General features: G+C 34.2%; 1 protein-coding gene and 1 pseudogene across 2 annotated transcripts; both read right to left on the bottom strand.

Moving 5' to 3' along the window:
* Positions 1–9252: 9252 nt before the first annotated feature.
* Positions 9253–15387, bottom strand: LOC145012365 (putative serine/threonine-protein kinase CST). Of its 2 annotated transcripts, none has more exons than XM_078971163.1 (5): positions 14866–15387; positions 10988–11117; positions 10599–10729; positions 10311–10410; positions 9253–9836 (listed from the first exon to the last, which is right to left on the bottom strand). In XM_078971163.1, exons 1-5 carry the CDS (start codon positions 15319–15321, stop codon positions 9520–9522), a joined length of 1134 nt encoding a protein of 377 aa, XP_078827289.1. In that variant the 5' UTR covers positions 15322–15387; the 3' UTR covers positions 9253–9519. The 2 variants fall into 2 exon arrangements, with proteins under 2 accessions (XP_078827289.1, XP_078827290.1); XM_078971164.1 differs by having other exon boundaries at positions 9690–9820.
* A 116-nt stretch (positions 15388–15503) lies between these two features.
* LOC145009508 (receptor-like protein kinase FERONIA pseudogene) lies at positions 15504–16709 on the bottom strand (annotated as a pseudogene).
* Between the last annotated feature and the right edge of the window lie 7208 nt (positions 16710–23917).

Here is a 23917-nt window from a genome sequence, read left to right as displayed (position 1 = left end):
GTAGATTGACCCTATGCAAAGCTGTTCTAAGTAGCCTTGGCTCATTTTACTTCTCACTGTATAAGGCCCCTGCAATGGTTCTTAAAAGCCTTGAAAGAATCAAGATGAGGTTTTTTTAGGTTGGGTGCATGGAATCAAAGAAAATGGCATGGGTCGCTTGGGACAGAATCCTCGCAGCCAAAGAAAGAGGTGGGCTCGGTGTTGGCAGCTTAAAGGCACAAAATCTTGCTTTATTGGGAAAATGGTGGTGGCATTTCGGGAAGCAGCCTGAAAGCATATGGGCTTTGGTAATTAAAGCCATTCATGGATCCGATGGTGGAGTATCTCACCCTATGTCCGCAAAAAGAAGAAGTAGCTGTTGGGGTTCAATAGCATGCTTGCCATCATCGTTAGAGAAGGATCAGGTGCCATTTTTATCGTACTTCCAAAACTCATTAAATGTAGATGGCTCATACAAATGGTCTTGGTCTCTTGACCCCTCGGGGGAATATTCTGTTTCCTCTTTGCGGACTCACATTGATAATCTGGTCTTGCCTCATAGTAATGACATATGGATATGGAACCCACTTATGCCTGGGAAGATAAACATCCTAGCTTGGCGAGTATGCCAAGGTAGACTTCCATGCATGGAGAATCTTTGTAAGCTTGGCATCAGTTCTTCAGATTTGTGTCCGATGTGCCAATGAAGCCCCAGAAACAGTAAACCACATCTTTGTGGGATGCCCGGTCGCAAAGGAAGCTTGGTCACAGGTTTGCAGTTGGTGGCGGTTACTTGGAAACTCTCCTAAATCCTGCAGGGAGTTGTTAGACTGTAAAGACTCGCTTGGAGGACATCACAGGCTAAAGGTGGTTTAAGAGGCTATAATGTTGGTTTTCTTATGGATAATCTGGAGATTTAGAAATAGCAAGGCTCACGGCCCGAAATCAAGCCCCCTATCAAGATCGGTACTGGCATACGAGGTACAAGCACATTCACATCTATGGATCAGTGAACCAAATCGGAAAGGTCGAAATTTACGTTGGGTCGAGTGGTGCTGCGACCCAATCCTGGAGTGCTATTGCAGGATGTAGTTATTTTTCTGTTTTATTTTCTTTCCCTTTCCTTGTTGTTTGTGTTGTTTTGTCTATGTGTTTCGGACATTGTGTACCTCCTATCCCCTGGCTAGCTTTATTTTATTTTATCTTATGCCTGTCATTCCAAAAAAAATGGAAGAAAACGGGCACAATTAATATAACTATTTTTATCAAAAGTCAACGCGTGCTGCTATTAAGACACCCTTTAGACACCCTATACACATCTTTATCAAAAGTCAACCAATAGGTAACTATTTTTAATCATCTTTTTCAAAAAACAATGTAATTTTAACTAATAAAAAAATCTTAAAAATTATATGGGGTGTCTAAATGGTAAAATGGGGTGTCCATTTAGCCAACCCCAAAGATAAAATACTGCCCACAAAGGAACATTCTTTACTAGCACCTTCTGAAGGGTAGTTTATTACAAACGTGGATCCATAATTTTCTCCGAGTTCTTTGGACTTGTTTTTGAAATTCCGAAGTTTTTTTTCCTAAATCCGAAACCTGGGATGTATATAGAAAAAGTGTTCTTTTTTGTTTGGAAATTTCAGACCAAGTGATTATTTTTGTTAAAAAAAAAATTAATTATTTTTTCAAATACACATTATATTATGGCTAGAGTACTTAATTTCTCTAAAATATATCATTACTAAAATCTCATTGAAAGCTTTAAAATCAAATACTACGTATGATACTTAAACTTTCAATATACATCTAGTGCGATTTGTCTTTTGTTTAGAAAAGTTTGATAAAGTAAAAGATTTTTGAAGTTCAAAAATAAATAATTATATATATATATATATATATATATATATATATATATATATATATGTGTGTGTGTGTGTGTGTGTGGATTGAAATCTATTGTGCGGACGTGTGAACAATGCTATTATGTGAAAATAACAAAAAAAAACATATGTTGTTTGATAATGTGAATACGTTCAATCTTACATAACTATTTTCATTATCACACATTCTCATTAATTAAATCGTTTATTATAGACTTATTTTTTTAATGTCAGAATGTTTATTGAGTCGTATTCTGTAACAATAAAAATGTGTAAAAACGACGCGTGAGAACAAAAATGAATAAAAATTAGTGAGAATGCACGGAAATGACAATAGTTGTGTGAGGTTGAACGTATTCACATTACTAAACAACTTATTATCTTAGTAACTCCCATAAAATAGCACTGTCCATACGTCCGCAAAATAGTTGTCTATCCACATTATAACCTAGCCTTATATATATATATATATATATATATATATATATATATATATATATATATATATATATATATATATATATATATATATATATATATAACTTAGGAAGAGTATCTGACCCGGGGTACTGTTCATAAGGGTTAGTTTACGCTACCATGGTCACCGACTCATCCGTCTAGCTAATACAGCAATCGAAAATTCTCTATCTTCATTTTTTTGCTTGAGGTCGTTGACGAAGATGAATATCCGTGATTAGAAGTTGTCACCTTTTTCTATCAACTTCTTCACTTCACCCGCTCTTCAAGACTCCCTCTGCTAAGTAAAAGCAAGTCGTTTAGGGTAGTTCCATCGATCAAAAGTCTGCAACATTTGAAAAAACAAATTCTATTCTAAAAGATCACCACCTGTTTGATAAAACGCCTAAGTGAAACTACTGTAAACTAATCTTATAATCTGCTTAACTATTTATTTACCAATCTTGTAATCTTTGTTCATAGTTAGTAGACAACAATCCAAGCAAAGCTGTTGCAAATGGCATCTAACTTATCACTAACAAGGGATGTCCACCCATCGCTTTAGCTTATATCATGCACTTACAACCCTAAACATACACCGCTCATTGTTTCCATCACTACCATCCCTATGTATTCCTGTTATTTGTCAAATTTTCACTAGAAACTTGTTACAATTATGAGATTCTTTCTAGAGTATTTTTCTCGCACTTTGATTAATTGAGCAGCTTGATTGTAACGACCCGTTCCCGGTATGTTGATTTATTGGTAATTATAGTGAGTTTTTCAAGAGGGACTCGGCGAGTTCTAGCCTGACTCGTCGAGTAGGGTCGCGCCTGAGGGCACGCGTGAGCCGGGGACTCGGCGAGTCCGTCTGTCTGGGTGAAACCCTAAATTCCCCGGGTTGCCCACTATTTATACCACCTTATAGCCCCCATTCTCGCCTCCCTCACCCTGAGAACGCAGTGATAGAGCCTTAAACCTCCCTTGAAGAGCTTATATGTGTTTTGGTGCCATTTTGTGAAGGTGTGAAGAAGGAGAAGAAGGAAGAAGCAAGGAGAAGTGTTGTAGTGCAAAGATCCAAGGCCAAATCAGAGTTAATTGAGGTATTTTCGGAGTTCCATCTTGTTATATGCTTTAAACTTCCATTAGAGCTCTCTTAAGAGCTAGTTGATGCTTGTTCCAAGCCTTACACTTGCATGAACGTCTTATTAAGTCGATATATCTATGGATCTGAATGTTGGGGTGTTGTAGAGCCCAGATCTACTGTCTTTTTGGAGTTATATTGCATGATAACCATAGATCTACCCATTTTATGCATCTTTTAGCCTCATTTCCTTTATTCATGAGGTTGTGCACGTAAAGTTGGAAACTTTACGTGGTAAATCAGCTTGTTGGACTCAGATCTATCAATTGTATGCATTGGATTCAAACAAAATCGAGTAAAAATCAGTTGCATGGCGGCAACTCGGCGAGTCGGAAGAACGACTCGACGAGTTGGGTCGCGAGTCCCGAGTTCTTCAGTTTTATCAGTGTCGAGTGGACGAGGTGAGTTAGAGAGTGGACTCAGCGAGTTGAGGGTGAACTCAATGATGGAGGGACTCGGCGAGTTGTTCATCAACTCGGCGAGTCCAAGGCAATCTTCTTGGGATCAAGAACAACTCGTCGAGTCTGTTCATACGACTCGGCGAGTCGGATGAAGATTGTCTGAGTTCTTGGATCAAGAGGGTACTCGTCGAGTCAATGCCAGACTCGACGAGTAGCAGTGAGTAAAAGGGAAAAGTGAGAGTAGGACTCGGCGAGTTGGGTGGCCCAACTCGGCGAGTCAGCCCAAAGGAGAGTTGACTTTGACCAAGGGTAAAAGAGTAATTTTACCCCAAGCGCAGTGTTTAGTATTTGATTGAGTGTGTTTATGGACTTGTAGCCGAGGAGATTCAGGAGCAGCCGCCGTTAGCTTTCCGAGCCAGACACTCAGCAGCCAGCTTACGAGGTGAGTCTCCTTCCAGTAGGAACGGGTCTAAGGCCACAATGCCGGCCCGTTCAGTTAGCAGTAGTTTCCGGATTTAGGTCCGATGCAGTAGTTAGTATGTTCGATTCCTTCGTGGTTCGAACAGGATTTGTGTGCTATGTTTTATGTGTTAAGTATTATGTGTTCCGGGCCACGGCTCGATGTAGCATGTCGTATATGTGTTACGCTAGTTGATGTGTTATGCTATGCCATGTTCAGTCAGTCAGTTCCGGACTTCGGTCCGATGCAGTTAGTTCCGGACTTCGGTCCGATGCAGGGGACAAGGTCCCAGTCAGTTCCGGACTTCGGTCCGATGTAGTTAGTTCCGGACTTCGGTCCGATGCAGGGGACAAGGTCCCAATCAGTTCTGGACTTCGGTCCGATGCAGTTAGTTCCGGACTTCGGTCCGATGCAGGGGACAAGGTCCCAGACAGTTCCGGACTTCGGTCCGATGCAGTTCCGGGCTTCGGCCCGATGCAGTGGGCAAGGCCCAATATGTGTTTATGTGTTATTGTATGGTATGTGGTAGTTTGGGGGAGCTCACTAAGCTTCGTGCTTACAGTTTCAGTTTTGGTTTCAGGTACTTCCGCAAGCAAAGGGAAGAGCTCGGGGTGACAGCATCGCACACACCGCAGCATAGCTTTTATCCTGGGGATGCCTCTTGATGATTTGGATTGATGTAGTATGATACAGTTTTCCGCACAATATTTTATTATGTTTTGGGGATACATCGCGTGTGTTTATGTTATGATACTTATATTATGGTTTTGATTATATGGAAAAACGAAAATTTTTGGGTCGTGTTTTTGGGTCGTTGCATTGATGATATGGTTAGCCTTATATTCTACGTCATATGATATCTATTTTCTTTTTGTCTCGCTGATATGATCCCAGTTCCTTAAGATGTATGATATTTAGCACATCAATTTACATAATTTGAAACAATAATTTACAAGGCTTTAAATTTGCAGTTATATGGCATTTGTGTCTTATGAGTTTGTATCTTCAAAATTTATCCCATAGTTCCAATGTAACAGTTAAAATTGTTCTGATCGTCTTCTCTACCTTTAGTTAGCTATACATAAAAATGTAAATTCTATTTCAGAAGATATTGGGCTGCATTCTTATTTAAGTCACTAAACAAAAGAAAATTGTGAGAAATAGGTGCTCTCCTAGGGTTTTAAACTCAGCTTCTGCCTCTTTAGTAATCATGATGGATTATTTATACCCAACTACCCAATCTTTCCTAAACTAACCCTAAACCGTAATCCTTATCAATGAACTAATTAATAGTAATGCAAGACAAATTATAATAATTACATGAAACTAATCAACTAATAATAAAAATTAAAAACACTAAGCCCCCCAACAATTGCAAAGTCTACCCGACCACCCCTTCATTATTTTCACCGATTCAGTTCATATGAGACTTCTATGTATAAAAGGGTAAATGCAAGAACTGGCAGCACACTTTGATTTATTTATGTATTATAGCATCATACTTCTAATTTTAATTTTCATCACAGGTCAGGAGTCAGGGATGGGGTTTTTGAAACTAAAGAATTGTTGCCTAAAAAACATGGTTGGTAGTATGAACTAAATATTATGCAAACGTTTTTTTAAGATTTGTTTGTTTACGATTTGGTTGATGCATTATTTCCGGATAGAAATTGGAGTGCATGGATGGAAAAGAGAGGTAATATGATGACAAGTTCTTTGCAAAATACCATGAAGATCTAGAGCAAATACTGAGAGATGTAAGATTTTATAACCTTTTTTTTACACTGTACACATTGTTTATGTATAGCTAATGAGTATTCTGTTTAAAATTAAAGAAAAAAAAACATTCATGCTTGGTATGTCATTTAAATGTATTTAACAAAGTGAATTACATTTGGAGTGTTTCATTCCAAATTGAGAAATTAATCTTTATATGTGTAATAAAATGTTGCCCTTGACATTGGTCCAACACAGAATACACAAATTCTTCGGGACAAAAAAACAGTAACTTAAATCATGCACAAATTAATTAGGGGGTGTTTGAATAGGGAAAAAATAAGTTGTTTATTGTTTATTGCTTAATCCCACCGCAATAAGCAAATTTAAGTGTTTGGATAAAAGTCTTTAAAAATCAGCTTATTGCGGTAGGAATAAGCTAAATAAGCTGATTTTAATAAGCAAGGGGGAGGGGATGCTTATTGTTTATTGTTCATTGGTCATTTTACTCATATAAGCTGTTTTGTTTGTCTAACACTTAAAATGTTTATTGTTTATTGTTTATTCACACTAAAAAAATTGTTTATTCTCACCACAATAAGCAAATAAGCAATCTACTATAATAAATGAAGGTTTTTTACTACATGTCCTCTTCTTCTTCATTTATACACATGAATTTTTCTAGAATTTTTAACTTTTCTATTTTCCACTTGTCATTTTATTATATTTTTCATTTTATTAAATTAAAATTCCACATTTAATATATAAGATAATATATATGTAAGGTATTTATTAGAAAGGGTTTATATATGTAATGTATTCAATACATTAAAGCCTCATTAATTTTAATAATTCAAAAAAATTCTCATTTTTATTATAAATTCAAAATTTTCAAATTGTTAAAATTTTATATTTAATTTTTTTTTAAATAAACTCATGTAATACATGGGTCTCACACCTAGTAAGCTAATAAGCTAAAAACTATTTATCCAAACACTTATTTTTAACTGCACGCAGATTCAAACAAGTCCTAATGCAATATGTATTTTGCTTGGATTGCATGAATGGCCCTCTTTGTTCTCTTTGTCTCAATCAGCACAAGGATCATCGTGCTATTCAGGTATATATTCTCCCCTTTTCTCCATTGATTCTTCCTTTTTTCTTCAATAAAAATTGACTTTTATGAGTTTATCATCTACTACCGTTTAACCATTTTTGGATTTTAAGATCTCATATTTCAATCGCTACATTTACCAATTACTTCACTACTACTTTTGTGTTCTTCTGAATAGCTTTATGCTAACCGATTTTGACTTTTCGTTTTTGAATTGTGTCATGGGGATTATTCAATGCAAACCATTTCTGAATTTTACCTTCTGTTTTCAAACTGATTCTAACTTTAATCATCATTGTTTTAACCATTTCTAGAAACTTCAAAATCATTATGGATGGAAATAGCCACAAGAAAACGTATCGAGGTAAGTTCTTCTACCCATACTCCAACACTCTGTTTGAAAATCTGAAATGTCATGTTCTCCTGGGAAATAAGCAATCACCACTTAGATGAAGGCAATGTTTGTCTAAAGTTTTTGATTTTGCACCCCAGGTGTTCGATGGAATGTTCTTATGGAGAAAAAGACAAATTCCTGTTAGGCAAACCTTCTCTTGAAACTTTAGGCAAATGAAGTTGTCAAGGAAATTAAAATATGTGATCAACTCATTGTTTTTACATGAACATTTTGAGAATGTTTCAAACTGATGAAGTGGTTACAATTTGTTTTGAATTTTTTACCAAAACCCAAAGTAAGTTGCTATTTGTAGCATTATATATATATATATATATATATATATATATATATCTACTATAATAAATGAAGGTTTTTTTGCCACATGTCCTCTTCTCATTCATTTGGACACATGGCATTTTCTAGATTTTTAAAATTTTCTACTTTCCACTTGTCATTTTATTGTATTTTTCATTTTATTAATTTAAAATTTGACATTTAATGTGTAAGGTAATATATATGTAAAGTATTTATTAGAAAGAATTTATATATGTAATGTAATCAATACATTAAAGTCTCATTAATTTTAATAATTCAAATTTTTCTCATTTTTCTTATAAATTCAAACTTTTCAAATTGTTAAAATTTTATATTTGTTTTTGTTTTTGTTTTTTTTTTTTGTAATTAAACTCATGTAATACATGGGTCTCACACCTAATATATATATATATATATATATATATATATATATATATATATATATATATATATATATATATATATTTCATATTTTGGGGGTAAATGCACTAAATATTAATGTACTTTGACTTTACACATTTTGTTTTTGGTTTTTGCAATTTATTTTGATCTATTTGGTGTATTTTTCCATATTTACATCGTAATTCCACTAAATATCAATGTATCTTGAATTTATTTGTTTATTATAGTACCCTACTTTCATTTCTTATTACAACATTGTAAGTTTTTTTAAGTACATTGCCCTAATGAGAACGAAAGAAATCCAAGATCCACTGAACTGAAAAAGAGCATGATCACAAAACAAAACAAAAAACTATCTAACCCGGGGCAAAGAATATGTTATTTTTTCATTAAAATATTGAGTGTATATTTATATAATGTTTTTAATGTGTGGCCGAATAAAAATACAATTTGATACTAAAAAAACATTTGATATTTTTGCTTGAAATTTATTTACTCTAATTTATTACGGAATGACTTTCAAGGCATGCTTGAAATTTGGTAGCTCAAAATTAGTGATTAGGGCAATTAAAGATGGGTAAATGTTTTAAAAGAGTAATATAGTTTAGATTTTTTACATATTTAGTCATTTATGTTTAGTTTTGTACACTTTAGTCACTTATGTTTTTGTAAATGTTTAGTCACTTATGTTTTTTACTTTGTAAACATATGACCAAATATGTAGAAAAAAGCATAAATTACTAAATGTGTACAAAAGTAAAGATGAGCGATTAAATATGTACAAAATCTTAACTTTATTACCCTTTTAAGTCATTATCCTATTAAAGATATATGGAACACAAAAAAGTTTACTGGAAAAATTACAAGTATATGATCATGAGTTAACCATATATAAAATGAATTAAAGATATATGGAACATATAAAAGTGTGTGTTTGTGTAAAATAATGTGATGATGTACAAAGTCAAGTAAATGAATGGACAACTTTAAGATATTTACAAAGGTTCTACAAAAAATATTTACATTGAGTTGTTGAATCCTTAAAAACACCAATGGATGCAACACCATTGGTGAATCTACTAATTTACCAACCGATCATTTAACTCCATTTGTCAAAACTACCATCGAGCAGTACTCTCCATCGCTATATCTATTGCCAACTATTAATGGATTTTTGCAAGTTTAACACCAATTTTTGCTCTTTGTCTCTAGTCTTTTGAGTATTTGACTTACCGCCATGTATTTGGGAGCTTCATCTTATCTCAATGGCATTAATCCCTTCTAAGGTAGCCACAATTTCTTTCATTGAAGGTCGGTTTTTTGGGGCGATTTTGAGACAATTTAGGATGAGCTCAGCTACTTTGATTGCTCCTTTCGGAGTGTTACCTTGTCCCAACCGCTTCTCGAAGATTTTTTGCAGTATGTAATTTTCAGATAAAATGGGTGTAGCCCGCTCCATTAAACTCTCGGGTGAGGAGCACTGCTTGTTATCCAGAAACCCTAACCCTGCTATCATATCCAACATCGTCACTCCAAAGGCATAGACGTCACTCCTGACATACCAACAACCTAAAGTTGAAGTTTTAATAACAAAAAATATAAGTATTAATTATTGATATGCTAAAATAATTTTATGTTTTAATAAAAGATAAAATTAAATAAAACATTTATGTGGATGCCATATGGATCCCACCCAGCTCTAAAACCAAAACATGGTAAATTTGAAACAAAAAAAGTTAGTTCAATGGTTCTAATGTACCCATGCTTTACTGAATTTTATTTCAATTCTATAAAAATATTTTGCAAGTATGTTTCTGGTTTTGTTATTTTCTTTGAATGTTTACTCAACTTCTAACATGTTTGACATTTAAAGTCTAGACAAGACAACCTTTTTTAGAACAGAAGTCGTATAATTAATCCTAGAAACAAGGATTGTTATTTCCCTGTGATTTGGTATAACCTCAAAAAGCATATAATTAACCCTAGTTAGTACTACTTTACTAGACTAACATGCTTATGCTGGGATATGCTAAGGTAACTGACCTGTAGCCATGTACTCAGGAGGGTTGTAACGAGTGGTGGAAAATGATCCACGAACCCGGGATAATGATGCCCATCCAAAATAGAGCTGTGCTTCATCATCCTAACATCAAAAGGACAAAATCAATAAGATTCAACAGGCCAATTTGCATTGCTGTGACTATACTGTTTGACACGTTTAATGTCTTTTATGACTATATATGATTATGTGTTCAATGGAATTTTCTTTCTTTCTTTCTTCAAGAAAATGTACTTGATAAATGATGATCAGGTTCTTATATATATATATACCTCATTTAATAAAATATTTGAAGGATTGAAAGTCCTATATAGAGGGGTCCTCTTGTCAGTATGCAAGAAAGCAAGGCCTTTGGCTACTCCAATGGCAATTTTCATTGTTTTATCCCATGCAACTCGACGACCTGCAAATGATTAAATAAAGTAAAATGAGCACAATTATATATCATCATAACTGAAATTTAAGATATGGTTAAAACCCCCCATTAACATGGAAAAAGAGATGCAACTTGAAATTGAATCTGGAACATTTTAAGGGCCAATTAGGTTTCGACTATAAGAGGGAGATCTTCATTCTCTGGATTGTTGACTTGTTGTAGACTGAGTTAGAAAATTCATGATTTGGAATTTTATACACAAAAATATACAAAGGGAATACTTACGGTGAAAAATGTCTAGGAAGTTTCTGTTTGGTATGTATCCGTGTATGAGCACACCCATTCTGCCTTCTGAACTATACCCCAAGAGTTTAACAAGATTGGGATGGCTAACCCTTCCCCGCTTTAGTTCTGCCTGTCACACGCAAACACACGATATCATTTAATAAATTAATCTTAAAAAGTTATAAAACAAATTAGTACCTTCTTTTGAGCAAACTAGCATTTTTTTAATAATTCATTTGTAGTAATATCTCCTATAAGAAAAGGGAGGGATAAACCGTTCTGAAAAATTAAATATTTTCATAGGAAAACACATTGGCTATAAATAAAAAGCAAATTTGAAACCTATCATTTCCACCTAGTAAAAGCACTCAATAAACATAAGAAGATCCAAGAACTTTGAGATATTAGTCTAAAAGCTAAGCAAACAAGGTGAGTACGTATGTTTTTTTTGGGTGATACACTATACTTCCTATTCGCAACTATTTGAGATATTGAGCATCACCGGAAGAAAGTAGAAATTCTAGGTTTCTGCTAGTTTGTCTGCTAGATGATCTATTAGTTTTCAAGGTAGCATTCAACTCCTATTTTATCCAAAACACTTATGCTATTTTGTCTGCTAGAGGTTTGCTAGTTTGATCTAACCATTTGACCTTTCGGGGCTACATTTGTTCTGCGGCTTGATCTAGAAAACGAAGTAGCACTGCGATGTTGTTTAGCCATTTTAAGACATTTCCAGGTCACTTTGACCTAGTTCTTAGACGTCTTCCTCGGCGATTTCTTTGAAGATAAGTATTTTTTATCTTCATTTTGATCACTTCTAAGTGATTTGTGATCCCTGTTTCATTGTTCATTAATAATAAAACCCGTCTGTTTCTCTCAATGGATATACACAATCACTCATTCAAATTGTGGAACCACGTTAAATGTTTGTGTCTTGTATGTTATTTTGATTGCATTTTACATTTTCTATATCTTGGTATGTGTTGCTCTCATAATTATACATTTTTATCGTGTTTCTGCATCTTAGTTATCCATTTCCTTGTTGGGATTTACACTTTTTATGGGACAAGCGTCTGACGTCTCTTTGGGATATGTTTGAATTGCTAAGATAATCACGTGGATCCATCATTAGAGCCCCAACCAATGGTATCATACCCACAAGGAATCATGTCCATAAGGGCATTATGTGCAAATTTTGTAGTTTAGGGACTTGAACTCCAAAATTATGCTAAACATAGGGACCATATTTGAAGTTTTCTCTAAAGTAATTCATAATTTTAACTATTTAGATTATAATTACATTTATCATAATATTATATTTAAACTATATTTTATCTTTTAAATAATTTATCATTTTAGAATTAAAATTTAATTGTTTTTTTCCAATTTCTATGATAGCTTTTAAAGCTTGGATGAGCATTTGGACCTCTAGACCGGATAAGCCTCAACAGTCCGGTCCAAGATCCACTAATTTCTGAAAAATTAGTCTGGTCCGATCCAAATGTCCAACCCTACTTCGTTGTGGCTTTTATTCTTCTACACTTTCCTAATCTTTCCTTGCAGTTTCGTCATGTTCCTTTAATATCCGTGTGGTTTTGATAGGGTTTAGTGGGACAAGTTCAATGGAACAACCGTCTCCATATATATCGCCTCCAAGGTCTTGCAAAATTTGAACGAAATTACATTGATCCTCAATTCTCATCCAAATCTAAAGGACTGTTTGGAAGTCTTTTAATGGTTACATTTAGAGGCAGCCTCTAGATGGTACATCCATTAAGAGCGTTTGATTCATCAAGTTTGAGTCTCTAAATCAGTAAGAGACATCTAAACGGTTCAACCCAAAAACCTTTCTGAATCAGACAGTTGGATATACCGTGTTGAACGATACTTCAAAATTCATGACATTGAGGAATGAGACCAACCGAGAAAGACGACTAAAATTTAGTACCGTTGGAGCGACAAGAGATCTCGATTTTGCACATGGGTCAGAACGAAGAGGCGACTGCTAGAGCGATTTCAGTCCTCATATGAGGGTAGAGTATATGAGCAGTTTTCGGTGAGTTTTCAAGAAGAGACCGCTCATGATTACCTCAGTAGCTTTGAACAAATTACGATACAGTTGAGGGAGTTGTCGAAAAAGGAAGGCACATTTACAAATGGGTTGAAGTCGGAACTTTGATCAATCGTCAGGGTCATGAAATCAGAAATCCTGACTTACGCTGTGAGGATATCAATAATGTTAGAGGAAAAACGGGTGAGGCGAGGTCTTTCACAATCGGGACAGGGGCTGGTGTAATACTTTGGGTGGCCAAGTTAGTGGGCAAGTTCGAAGGTTGATGGAGACCGAATTGCAAGACAACAGCGAAAGGGATATGTTTCTGATATGATGAAAGGTTAATGCCTAGGCATCAATGTGCCAGTTTTGAATGCTCTAAATTTTGTTGGTGTCGGATGATGATGGGACAGAAAATTACGGAGAGCTAGGAGATGTCAAACAATTTCATCAATATTCAGTTGCAGAACCCATATTTCCACCATGAGGACAAGGTGCATGTTTGGGAAGGGATTAATGATACAAGTCGTTTTGGTCATGTTTATCAACGCTGCAAATAAGGAGGGTTCTCTTTTGTACTTAATTAAGATTAGTATTTTCCTTAATAGTTAGTTATCTTTTTATCTTTTAATTTTGGTAAGTAGGGTTTTGCTGATTTTAATGTTACAATGTATTTTGTGTAATTGAAACTAATATTTGAGCTAAGGAACTTGTAATTTGTACTTTATATTATATATTTGGTGTGTGCGGAGTGCACAAATATATAAGATCAAATTATAAGCCGGTACAATAAAATGACGGGGGTCAAGGGGGTTGTGCCCCTAGCAAGGTCCAAGGGGCTGAGCACCTGGGGGTGGCCTATTGAATTAGTATTATAGTGGAAAATCTGAATTCTAGTGGGTAATTATAGTAAAATTGGCATATCTCATCAGTTTTGGAAACCATTTGATTATGTTTTTAATTCTATGATTTACTTAAGTAATTTAGAGGATGGAAACCCAAACTGTAAAGTATAAATACGACTCTTCTCTTTGAGCCGTTAGGATACCCTTCTTAGCTCTTTCTCTTCTAAATAATCTCAAAATTTCTAGTAATTTTGCTTACGTTTCTGTGCCTCGATTCGTAGATATCCCTTTGGATTATCCTAGAATGGGTTTCTTGTAACCCAGGCATAGGGTAAAAATATCAGTTCAAAAAGCGATCCTACATGATCCATTTCGAATCTGGATTTCCACCACCACCCTTGATAAAGCCTTATAGGTATGACAAGTTACACCATGAGTAACAATTTCTGAGTTTTGAACTCTTTGGGAGATCCCTTGTTTCTCGAATAACATGATTGTTCTTAGTTATCTTGCATTTATTTTTTGGTTCGGATCAATGGACATGAAGGGAACTCTCGTAAATAGACCTTATGGGACAACCCTTATGTGGACATTGGGATATGAACATGAAGGTAGACAATATTGTCTGAGTTAGCGAACTGAACCTCAAACAATATATATATATATATATATATATATATATATATATATATATATATATATATATATATATATATATATATATATATCCGGTAAGAATTTTTTTTGGTCTTGACTCGAATACAAAAACTTCTTACCTTCCTACCAAAATTTTCCTTCTTGTATGAATGTATTGAATAGCTACCCCTATGCTAAATTGGCATGTTCTATGAAAGTTATTTATTCATGAAACTGTAACTACTCACTAAACTTAAAGCTTAGGCATTCAATGTATATATCTCATGTGAGGTGGAGTAAAGGAATTGCATCTTACAGTTCAAAAGTATAATAGACAAACGTACCTGCCACTCTTTGTGACTTCGAGCGTTATCTGTATTTGAAATCTTGATCGCAACGGCTATCCCCACACCTAACACTGATGGTGCATACGATGCACTCTCCACCCACCCTTTATAGACTGAGGCACCATCCGAAACTCCAAGTAATTCTGATGGCAGGAAATTCCTGGTAGCTCTCTTTACCTCATCAAATGTGAATATCATCAAATTATGTGTCCCCATCTGACTACTTGATGGCTGAGCCTTAGTGTCATGACATTCTACTGTTGTGGTAGCGAGTTTATTTATAATAGCACCACCTTCTTTTATACAGTTGCTGCTTCTTTCTTCTGCAGTCATAATGGGTTCTTCCGTTATGACACGTTTGTTTATAGTGCCATTGCTCCCCTCTGCTGCTGGCTTAGTGGGGTCTACTACAATGACACTGTTATCTTTACCTTCATTGCTCCCTTCTGTCATATCTTTATCTAGTATGATCCGTTTACTTTTGTTGTAATCGCTCCACTTTTTTCTAAGTCTGTAATTTTTACCATTTACTGCTGAAACCAAATGAAAGTGAATAAAAGGACACTTAAGATTAAATCCCCACACTGAACAATGCTTGTGAAATTCATATCTCCACATACAATTAATAGTATTTTCTAAGAAGCAAGTTTACCTGGAATTTTGAGAGGGAACAACGACCACACCTTTTCAGCAATTGTTGCCCCACCGTGTTTTTGTGACGCCAAAGTTAACACAAATTCAAGCCGAGCCACTACCTTAGTCATTGTGGGTCGATCCTTTGAACGAGTAAGGATGCATTCAGATGCAATTCTCCCAAATTCCTTCAGACAATTAGCTGTGATTTTCCCCCTCAAACATGGATCAATGATTCGATCGATCTTACCTTCTTTGATGCAGTCTTTGGCCCATACAGCTAGGCTGTGTTGCTCCTCACCCAATGTAAAATCCAGAGCAGGTCTACCACACAACACTTCCAATAACACCACACCAAATGCATACACATCAGACTTTCGTGTCAATCTGTGAGTCGTGTAATACTCAGAATCTATGTATCCAAATGTGCCTCTGATCTGATTGGTATAAAGATTAGTGGTGCCCACCTGATTTGCTGGACCAATTGTGGACAAACCAAAGTCGGAAATCTTAGCAGCCAAATTCTGATCTAGTAGGATGTTTGAGCTCTTGATGTCACGGTGTATGACTGTAGATTGCAAACTTGTACCTGAATGAAGGTAGTCCAAACCACGAGCAGCACCTATGCAAATGTTGAGCCTCTGGACCCATGTCAGCAGAGAACATTTACTTCCGTACTTAGCTCTTCTTTTGTGCAAATGATCCTCAAGACTTCCATTCGGCATGTATTCATAAACAAGAATCATCTCTCTTTTATCGGATCCTTCATGGTATCCTAAAAGAGAGACGATGTGACTATGGCGAAACTTGGAAAGCATCTCAATCTCTGCCTTGAACTCGGTTACTCCTTGATTTGAATCAAGATTCAACCTCTTAATGGCAACATCAATTCCTTCTTCCCCAAACTCAATCTTACCTTTGTATACCTTCCCAAAGCCACCTTTTCCGATTACAAATGCATCATCAAAATCATGGGTTGCCAATTTGATTTCAGCAAGTGAAAAAAGTCGACATGGTTTATCCAGTGATGATGATGAGGATGAATCGGTCCTCTGATCATGTTCTTCGTGTGGAGATTGTTGATCCAATGGTAATGATAGAAATGAATTCTTCTGCTCTCCATCATTTTCCTCCTGTCGTTTCCGTAAATAATAAAAAACAATACCCAATACAATGAGGAGAATTATAAGATAAGTGGAAAAGTACATCCTTCTCGGAGTTATGGATTTCAGTTTGTAACGCAAGAAAAGTTCCTTTAATCTACAGCGGTAGCTGACGGGTGTAGTTGATGCTGGAGTTGAGTTTGACAATCCAAATAAATTGACATTCTTTGTGTATTTGATTCCTTAAAATCTTATATCTTATGCATAAAATATTTGAGACCGAGTCTCACACAAACAAAGTCAACACAGAAAAAAGAGATTGAAATTTCAACGAACACAAAGCTTTTCAAGAACATACCAAGTCAAAGAACGGAAATATGAAAGAACGAGGATTAAGTGGCCAGTAAATTAATATCTTTGGTTGGGACGTCATGTTTAGCATTGCAGAACCAACGCCCTATGGTGACCACAGCAATAAAATTAACAAAGCTCTTTGCTGAGTCAACGTCAAGGATTGCCAACAAGAATTGGCAGGAGTTGACCTAAACGCTGAAGCAGCTCCATCGTTAATACAGGTAACCCCAATTTTGCATTTTGAACCCCGAACTATAACATAATGGCCTTCAGATACTACTATACTACTGCCATGGGGGAAGTCTCAGTAAAAATTTAGACTCCACAACCCAACATAACTTCTTTTAGAGAAAACTCCAAATTTGGCCTTTGAGGTTTGCTTTTTTTTTTTTTTTTCCAGTGGTTTTGATCCATATGGTCCCAAAATTACATATTTGGTCATTTTCTGCCGATTTCATTGTGGTTTTGGCCCTAGGAGATAACTCATGTTTATCTCCTATCCGTTAACTGACCCCACATGTCTCTCATTTGAGGGTAAAATGGTCTTTTCAGACAATGGACAGGAACCTCGTAAATCAACAAACTACAGGGACCAAATGTGCAATTTCCCTAGAAACTATTTATATTTAATAAAAATTAGGTCAACTTTTGTACAAATTTTTCTATTACAATCTCAAAATTTTCCACATTGATATACAAAATAAAAACACTTATTTATAAATAAACCAATTTCATTTTTATTTTAAAACCAGTTTAGTGGATATATATATATATATATATATATATATATATATATATATATATATATATATATATATATATATATATATATATATATATATATATATATAAAGAGAGAGAGAGATATGGGTTCAATTGAGAAAATAAAAAATGTTGAGAACGAGAGAATCATTTAATCTAAGCATACAAAGACACGGTGGCAAACTTGTAAATATGTTAATAACATTCAATTTCAAATATGTAACTATAGAGAATTCGATAACAGTTCGTTCATCCTTGAAATTTCTCCTCCAGCCTTCAACAATCATCCAGATTTCTTCAACTAAACCATCATCAATGTAGTTGGAATCGGAATTTCTTCGATGTTCATAAAATTGGAATCAGAGTTCTGGACTCGCTGTCACAATCGTCATTGAAGGACTCAAAATCAGTACTCACAGGTTCCCAATCGGATTTTCGGAAATCAAAATCAAAATGAGAAATTGATCAGACATAGGATGTTGCATCTGAAGTCGAAATCGGAAGTATATGATGATTTGGAATTGATAACTTGACGTTTTTAACATTTTTAAAATAGTTAACTTGTATGCACTCCAACTGTTTGATGAAATGTACAAACTAAATTATCACGTTATATTCACATATGAATATGTTTTCTCACCTGAATCAGTATATGATTATTAAAAACACAAAACAAATATGCAAGTCTGTATGTCATTCATATATGAATAATATTTAAAAATTATATATCTTTGTGAAAATACCTTCTAATATTCATAAGTGAATATATTCACAAGTGAATATACCTTGTAATATTCATATGTGAATATACTGTGTAATATTATAAGTGAATATATCATTTAATATTTACAAGTAAATATACTATGTAATATTCACATGTGATATACCATGTAATACTATGTAATATTCACATATGAAAATATCATTTAATATTCATAAGTGAATATACCATCTAATATTCACAAGTGAATATACTATGTTAATATTCACAAGTGAATGCATCGTCCACTATTTAAATATGAATATACTATGTTTATTATATGATATATTCATATATGAAGGATACTTAAATTGTAAAAAAAAAAAAAAAAAAAAAAAATCTTATTTTTTATTCATAACTGAATAACGAATGTACTGTAATAAAATCTGGTGCATTTTTATTCACTTATGAATAACGATAGCTGGAAATATAAAAAAAAAATTGAATTTTTTATTTTATTTTAAAACTATATCAATATGGATGTCTATTTGTAGAGAATAACAAATCATGAATTTTGGTATATTTAAAATCATTTTTCGATAAAAATAGCTTCTTAAAAATTTTAAAAAAAAAAAAAAAAAAAACTATGTTTAAAGAAATATGTTTTGTTGGAAAACACATGTCTATTAATTTTTCATTTCCGCTGGTACGACGGAGGCTTTTACGGCAAAAATAAATGAGTGGCTGAGAATGGTTTCCCCATTTTCAGCCTTTTTTTTCTCAATTGAACCCTCTCATATATATATATATATATATATATATATATATATATATATATATATATATATATATATATATGTATGTATGGAAAAGTGAATATTTGGTTGTTATGTACCTAAGCTTAGGTTTAGAACCGTTTAAACAACGTAGTTTTAAATAAAACAAATCCAATTTCATTTTATCTTAGTTTTGTTTTAATAGAATACCATTGAATAAAGTTCAATTATGGTATGAAAAAGATCAATTATATATATTTTATTGCAAATGATTATTGAGTTTATAAAGAAAATAAAAAACCAATAGTTTTTAACGAATGTAACTCAAGTGTTTTGTATTTCAATTGAAAAAAAAATATATCCAATGATTTTGTGAAAAGCTTGATTGAGTTATGACATGTTCTTCTTTTATCTTTTATTCTATTAGTTTTCATTTAGAATTTAGTAGGGTTGATGAAATGGTCACGACTTTTAATGCTTTAAGTTCTTAAACACAATGAAGAAAAAGAACATAAATTTGATCGATTTAATAAGTCACATGATTAATGAAGAATATTAAAAGAGATATCATGATTAGTTTGGATATAAATGGATCAAAACTACATTGTTTGGAGGGTTCTATATATAAGCTTAGGTATATGACAGCCACATATTCCCTAAGCCCATATATATATATATATATATATATATATATATATATATATATATATATATATATATATATATATATATAATCATTTTGACCATTCTAACGGACTCTAAATAGCATCTACTTATCAAATAGATCGTTCCTCCATGACAAAACATCAAATTACTTGAAAAAATTGCATACAATATCATTGACAAAAAAATAATAAAAAAATAAACCATATGCATCCATGAAAAAATCATCAAATTACTTTAAAAAATAAACATATCAAACTAAAACATCAAAGTTCTTATCACTTGTCCATCTTTAATACCAACTTCAGAAATCCATATGAGTTGCCACAAAAAACTAGTAATCATGTTTTTGCCTCTCTATGCTTGCATCACCTTTATCACTTGAGATCTTTGATTGTCAATTACTCTCATTTGTTTGAGCAAGGTAGACCATTGCATAATTCATACCTTTAGTCTTAGCAGACCCCGCATGTCTTCCAACTATTTGGCCCTAGTTTCTTCATCAACATATCAACAAGCCTTTTCAACATTAAAGAATGACTTTCTTTCATTATGTTTCTTGATCTCCTCCGCAAAATAGGATGCAATATGTTGTATGAAATCTTTAGAGGTGGGTGGATGTTTGCTATCGTGAATCTAACTGATGAAGAAATAGTGAACTAGATTAAAAGTATTATGTGATATACTAGGTATGTATGGCTGATGTATTACTTTTTATAAGCTTATAAAAGGATATATGAAGACTTTTATAAGACATTATTTCACTCTTATTTCTAACAGAGTCTATGTATGTATGATATTATGGTCGTCATTCCGTAAACAAGTAAAACTAGTCTTTAAACAATAAATATTATCTAGGTATACGAGGCAACTTGAAAGGGTCTTTTAAGTGTCATCACTAATAATGGGTCTGAGTGAGTTTATCCTTATAAAAAATGATAACCCACATAAATAAATAAAAACACGCTCTAAGATTACTTATTTTTAAGGTTCTAAAAGCTTACCCTGGCACGACATAGCTTCAAGGCTTGTACTTGACGTTACGCGTGGGTTGCACATGATCTCACATCAACTGGGAAAGAGAACTAAGCATTCATTAAAAGGGATATGGATACATTCTCTATCACAATGTGTTTTAAGCTGTAAGGGTAGAAGATCTCACAAGAAATATACAGTTAAGCATGCCCGGGCGAGAAAAATCTGATGATGGGTGACCCTATTGGAAGTTTTCATGTCGGGAGCCCAACGGAGATAATATTGTGATACGTGTCAAAGGGGGATATTACAAATGGTATCATAGTTGGGGCATAGGTCGATACATTTGATGGGGACATCGAACCCTATAATGGATGGTGAACGTTGATTGCACCTGATCCTACATCGACTTTGAAGGAGAACGAATCATTTCCTTATAAGGAGTATGGATACCTTCATTGTCACGTGTTTTAAAGTTGTGAGAGCAACAGATCTCATAAGAACTCTACAATTAAGTGTGCCTAGGCGAGAGTAATTTAGGACGGGTGACCTCCTAGGAAGTTTTCATGTCGGAAACTGTAACGCCCGTAGATTAGGGCTAGTCAATTTAGAGACGATAGGCGTCAAAAATAAATTTTTGATGAAAGATTATTTAGAATGAATAATCTTAACTAAGTTGTAGTATATGTTACAAGGATTCCGTACATATAAAAAACGCCGAAATCCGAGTTATAACGAAGAAGTTATGACCTGTCGAAGTTTCGCGACAGAACCGGCACGACACAGCGCGACGTAAAAAGTGAATTTACGTTAGAGCGATATTTAGCCTTAGATATCTAAATGAAATTCGTAGAATACGTTAAACCGTGAGCGTGCATAAAAAGAACGCCCAAATCTGACTTCGTATGAGGAAGTTATGATTTTTCGAAGTTTCGACTTAGCGGTATGCAGCCCGAATACTCGATTTGAGACCGAGCGGTTTTTATTCAAAACAATCTAAATGAGAATCGAAGATCTCATTAATTGTAGTAAAACGATAAAAAGATAGGCGAAAACGGACGTCGGATGAAGAAGTTATGATTTTATAACGGAGTTTTCCTGTCCCGGCCTACTAAAAAGAAATAATAAAAATAAAGTCAAAATTAGCCAACGGAGTCTAAACGAAAGTTGTAGAGCATAGTCTCACCTACGCGGGGATATTAAGAACATCGAAAACGGAGTTTGTATGAGAAAGATATGAATTTTTGAAGTTTATTAAATATTTTCGATATTTAATTTAAATATAAATTTTCGATATTATCCAAGGGGGGAGTCAGCGAGCTGATCCACATTACGCCCAGTGTAATGTGGGATTACGCCCAGCGTAAATCGCAAATCCAGACCATATAAAAGGGAGTCGAGTGCAACCAATTCATTTGCTCATTTCTCTTCTTTCTCTCGCGTTTTTGCATCGTTTTTCGTGCAAGAAATATCCCGAAGCCCCGGTATCATTCCCGAGCCCCGAAGCAAGTCCCGAGGCCCCGAAGATCCCAAGAAGTGCAATTCCTGAGCCGAAGCTCTGTCCGCGAGAAGTCCGGTTTTTGTGAAGATCTTCCAGATCTACCGAAGAATACTACTTCTACAAGCTGTAGTGTTGTCCGATCATCTTCTGATCAAGTGAGTGTGTAGTTATTTTCTTCTAACGCATAATTATGAAGTATTTTATACGAAAAACGTGTTATGTGTATAATATAAAGTTGTTTATATGTGTGAGTGTATAGTCACTTTCATCTTACACATAGATATGAAGTATTTGCTATGAAATACATGCTATGTGTTTATACATTGTTTGTTTACTTGAGATGGATGTTGAATGAATGTTTTATACGAGTTTTTAAATAAGTTGTAAATTTAATTTATATCTACAAATATGTTGGGTAGAACATGGGTAGATGAAATAGTTGATGTGTGTTGAAAGAATGTGATAAGAGAAAGGTGAGGATATAATGGTGATGATAATTAGGTGATGATAGATAGGCGATGAATTACGAGTCCAGGAGATGTTGTGGCTACGTATTCATGCGATGATAGTCTATCCCTTATTATGAATTATGAGTCCAAGCGATGTTGTGGCTGCGTATTCATGCGATGATAGTCTAACCCTTATTATGATTTACGAGTCCAGGCGATGTTGTGGCTGTGTAATCATGCAATAATACCCTAACCCTTACTAGACACATATTGAGGGAGTGATCCCCGAATTAGCATTGTATATATGATACACGCGATGATCCTTAGGAAAAGTTCTTAGGAACAAGCATATAAGGATATAAGATGTAAGGAGATGAGCGGTAAATATGATATAGGAGATGACCCTTAGGATAATATCTTTAGGGAAGATTAAAAGAAGATAATGGGGATGGGTAATTGGGTTGATTGTTTGATGATTGAATATAATAATTATATTATTGTGGGTTGAAAACCCTATATGATCACCAGGCTCCCAAGCCTGACCCACTCAGTTTAATTGTATCACAGGTATCGATACGAAGCTGCTTTGCACTGAGAGATTAAAGGAGATGTAAATCTTTAGTGTAATTGAATGTAAGTTCTGTTTATGCTTATATGTCTGTATCGGAACATGACATCCCGAGGTTTTATTATTAAATGAAAATACATTCTCTTTGAGAAATGTTTTGATAAGTTATTATCATATCTTGTTTTGGGAAAAAATTCCGCAACCGTTTTATTTAAAAGATTACTCTGATTTTATAAAACAAAGCATAAACAAATCGGTCTTTTCTGGCAGTGAAAATGGGGATGTCACATTGTTTTGGGAAAAAATTCCGCAACCGTTTTATTTAAAAGATTACTCTGATTTTATAAAACAAAGCATAAACAAATCGGTCTTTTCTGGCAACCGTTTTATTTAAAAGATTACTCTGATTTTATAAAACAAAGCATAAACAAATCGGTCTTTTCTGGCAGTGAAAATGGGGATGTCACAGAAACCTAAAGCGGATAATATTGTGATACGTGCAAGTGAGGAATGTTACAATGTTGGTGATTTGTATCATTAATATTATTTAAGTGTAATGTGATTA

The sequence above is a fragment of the Lactuca saligna genome, chromosome 8, assembly GCF_052625555.1.
Source record: "Lactuca saligna cultivar CGN05327 chromosome 8, ASM5262555v1, whole genome shotgun sequence".
NCBI lineage: Eukaryota > Viridiplantae > Streptophyta > Magnoliopsida > Asterales > Asteraceae > Lactuca > Lactuca saligna.
Note: the sequence above shows the minus strand (reverse complement) of the source record. Positions and strands in the feature narration are given on the sequence as shown.

What these genes read in the sequence shown, in the direction of transcription:
- LOC145012365 (XM_078971163.1), bottom strand. Translation starts at nt 15,321, where the DNA reads ATGACAGAAGGGAGCAATGAAGGTAAAGATAACAGTGTCATTGTAGTA. An exon ending in CTTCCTAGACATTTTTCACC is followed by an intron (nt 10,730 to 10,987) that starts GTAAGTATTCCC and finishes AATCATTTGCAG; the next exon opens with GTCGTCGAGTTGCATGGGAT. An exon ending in CAAATATTTTATTAAATGAG is followed by an intron (nt 10,411 to 10,598) that starts GTATATATATAT and finishes TTTTGATGTTAG; the next exon opens with GATGATGAAGCACAGCTCTA.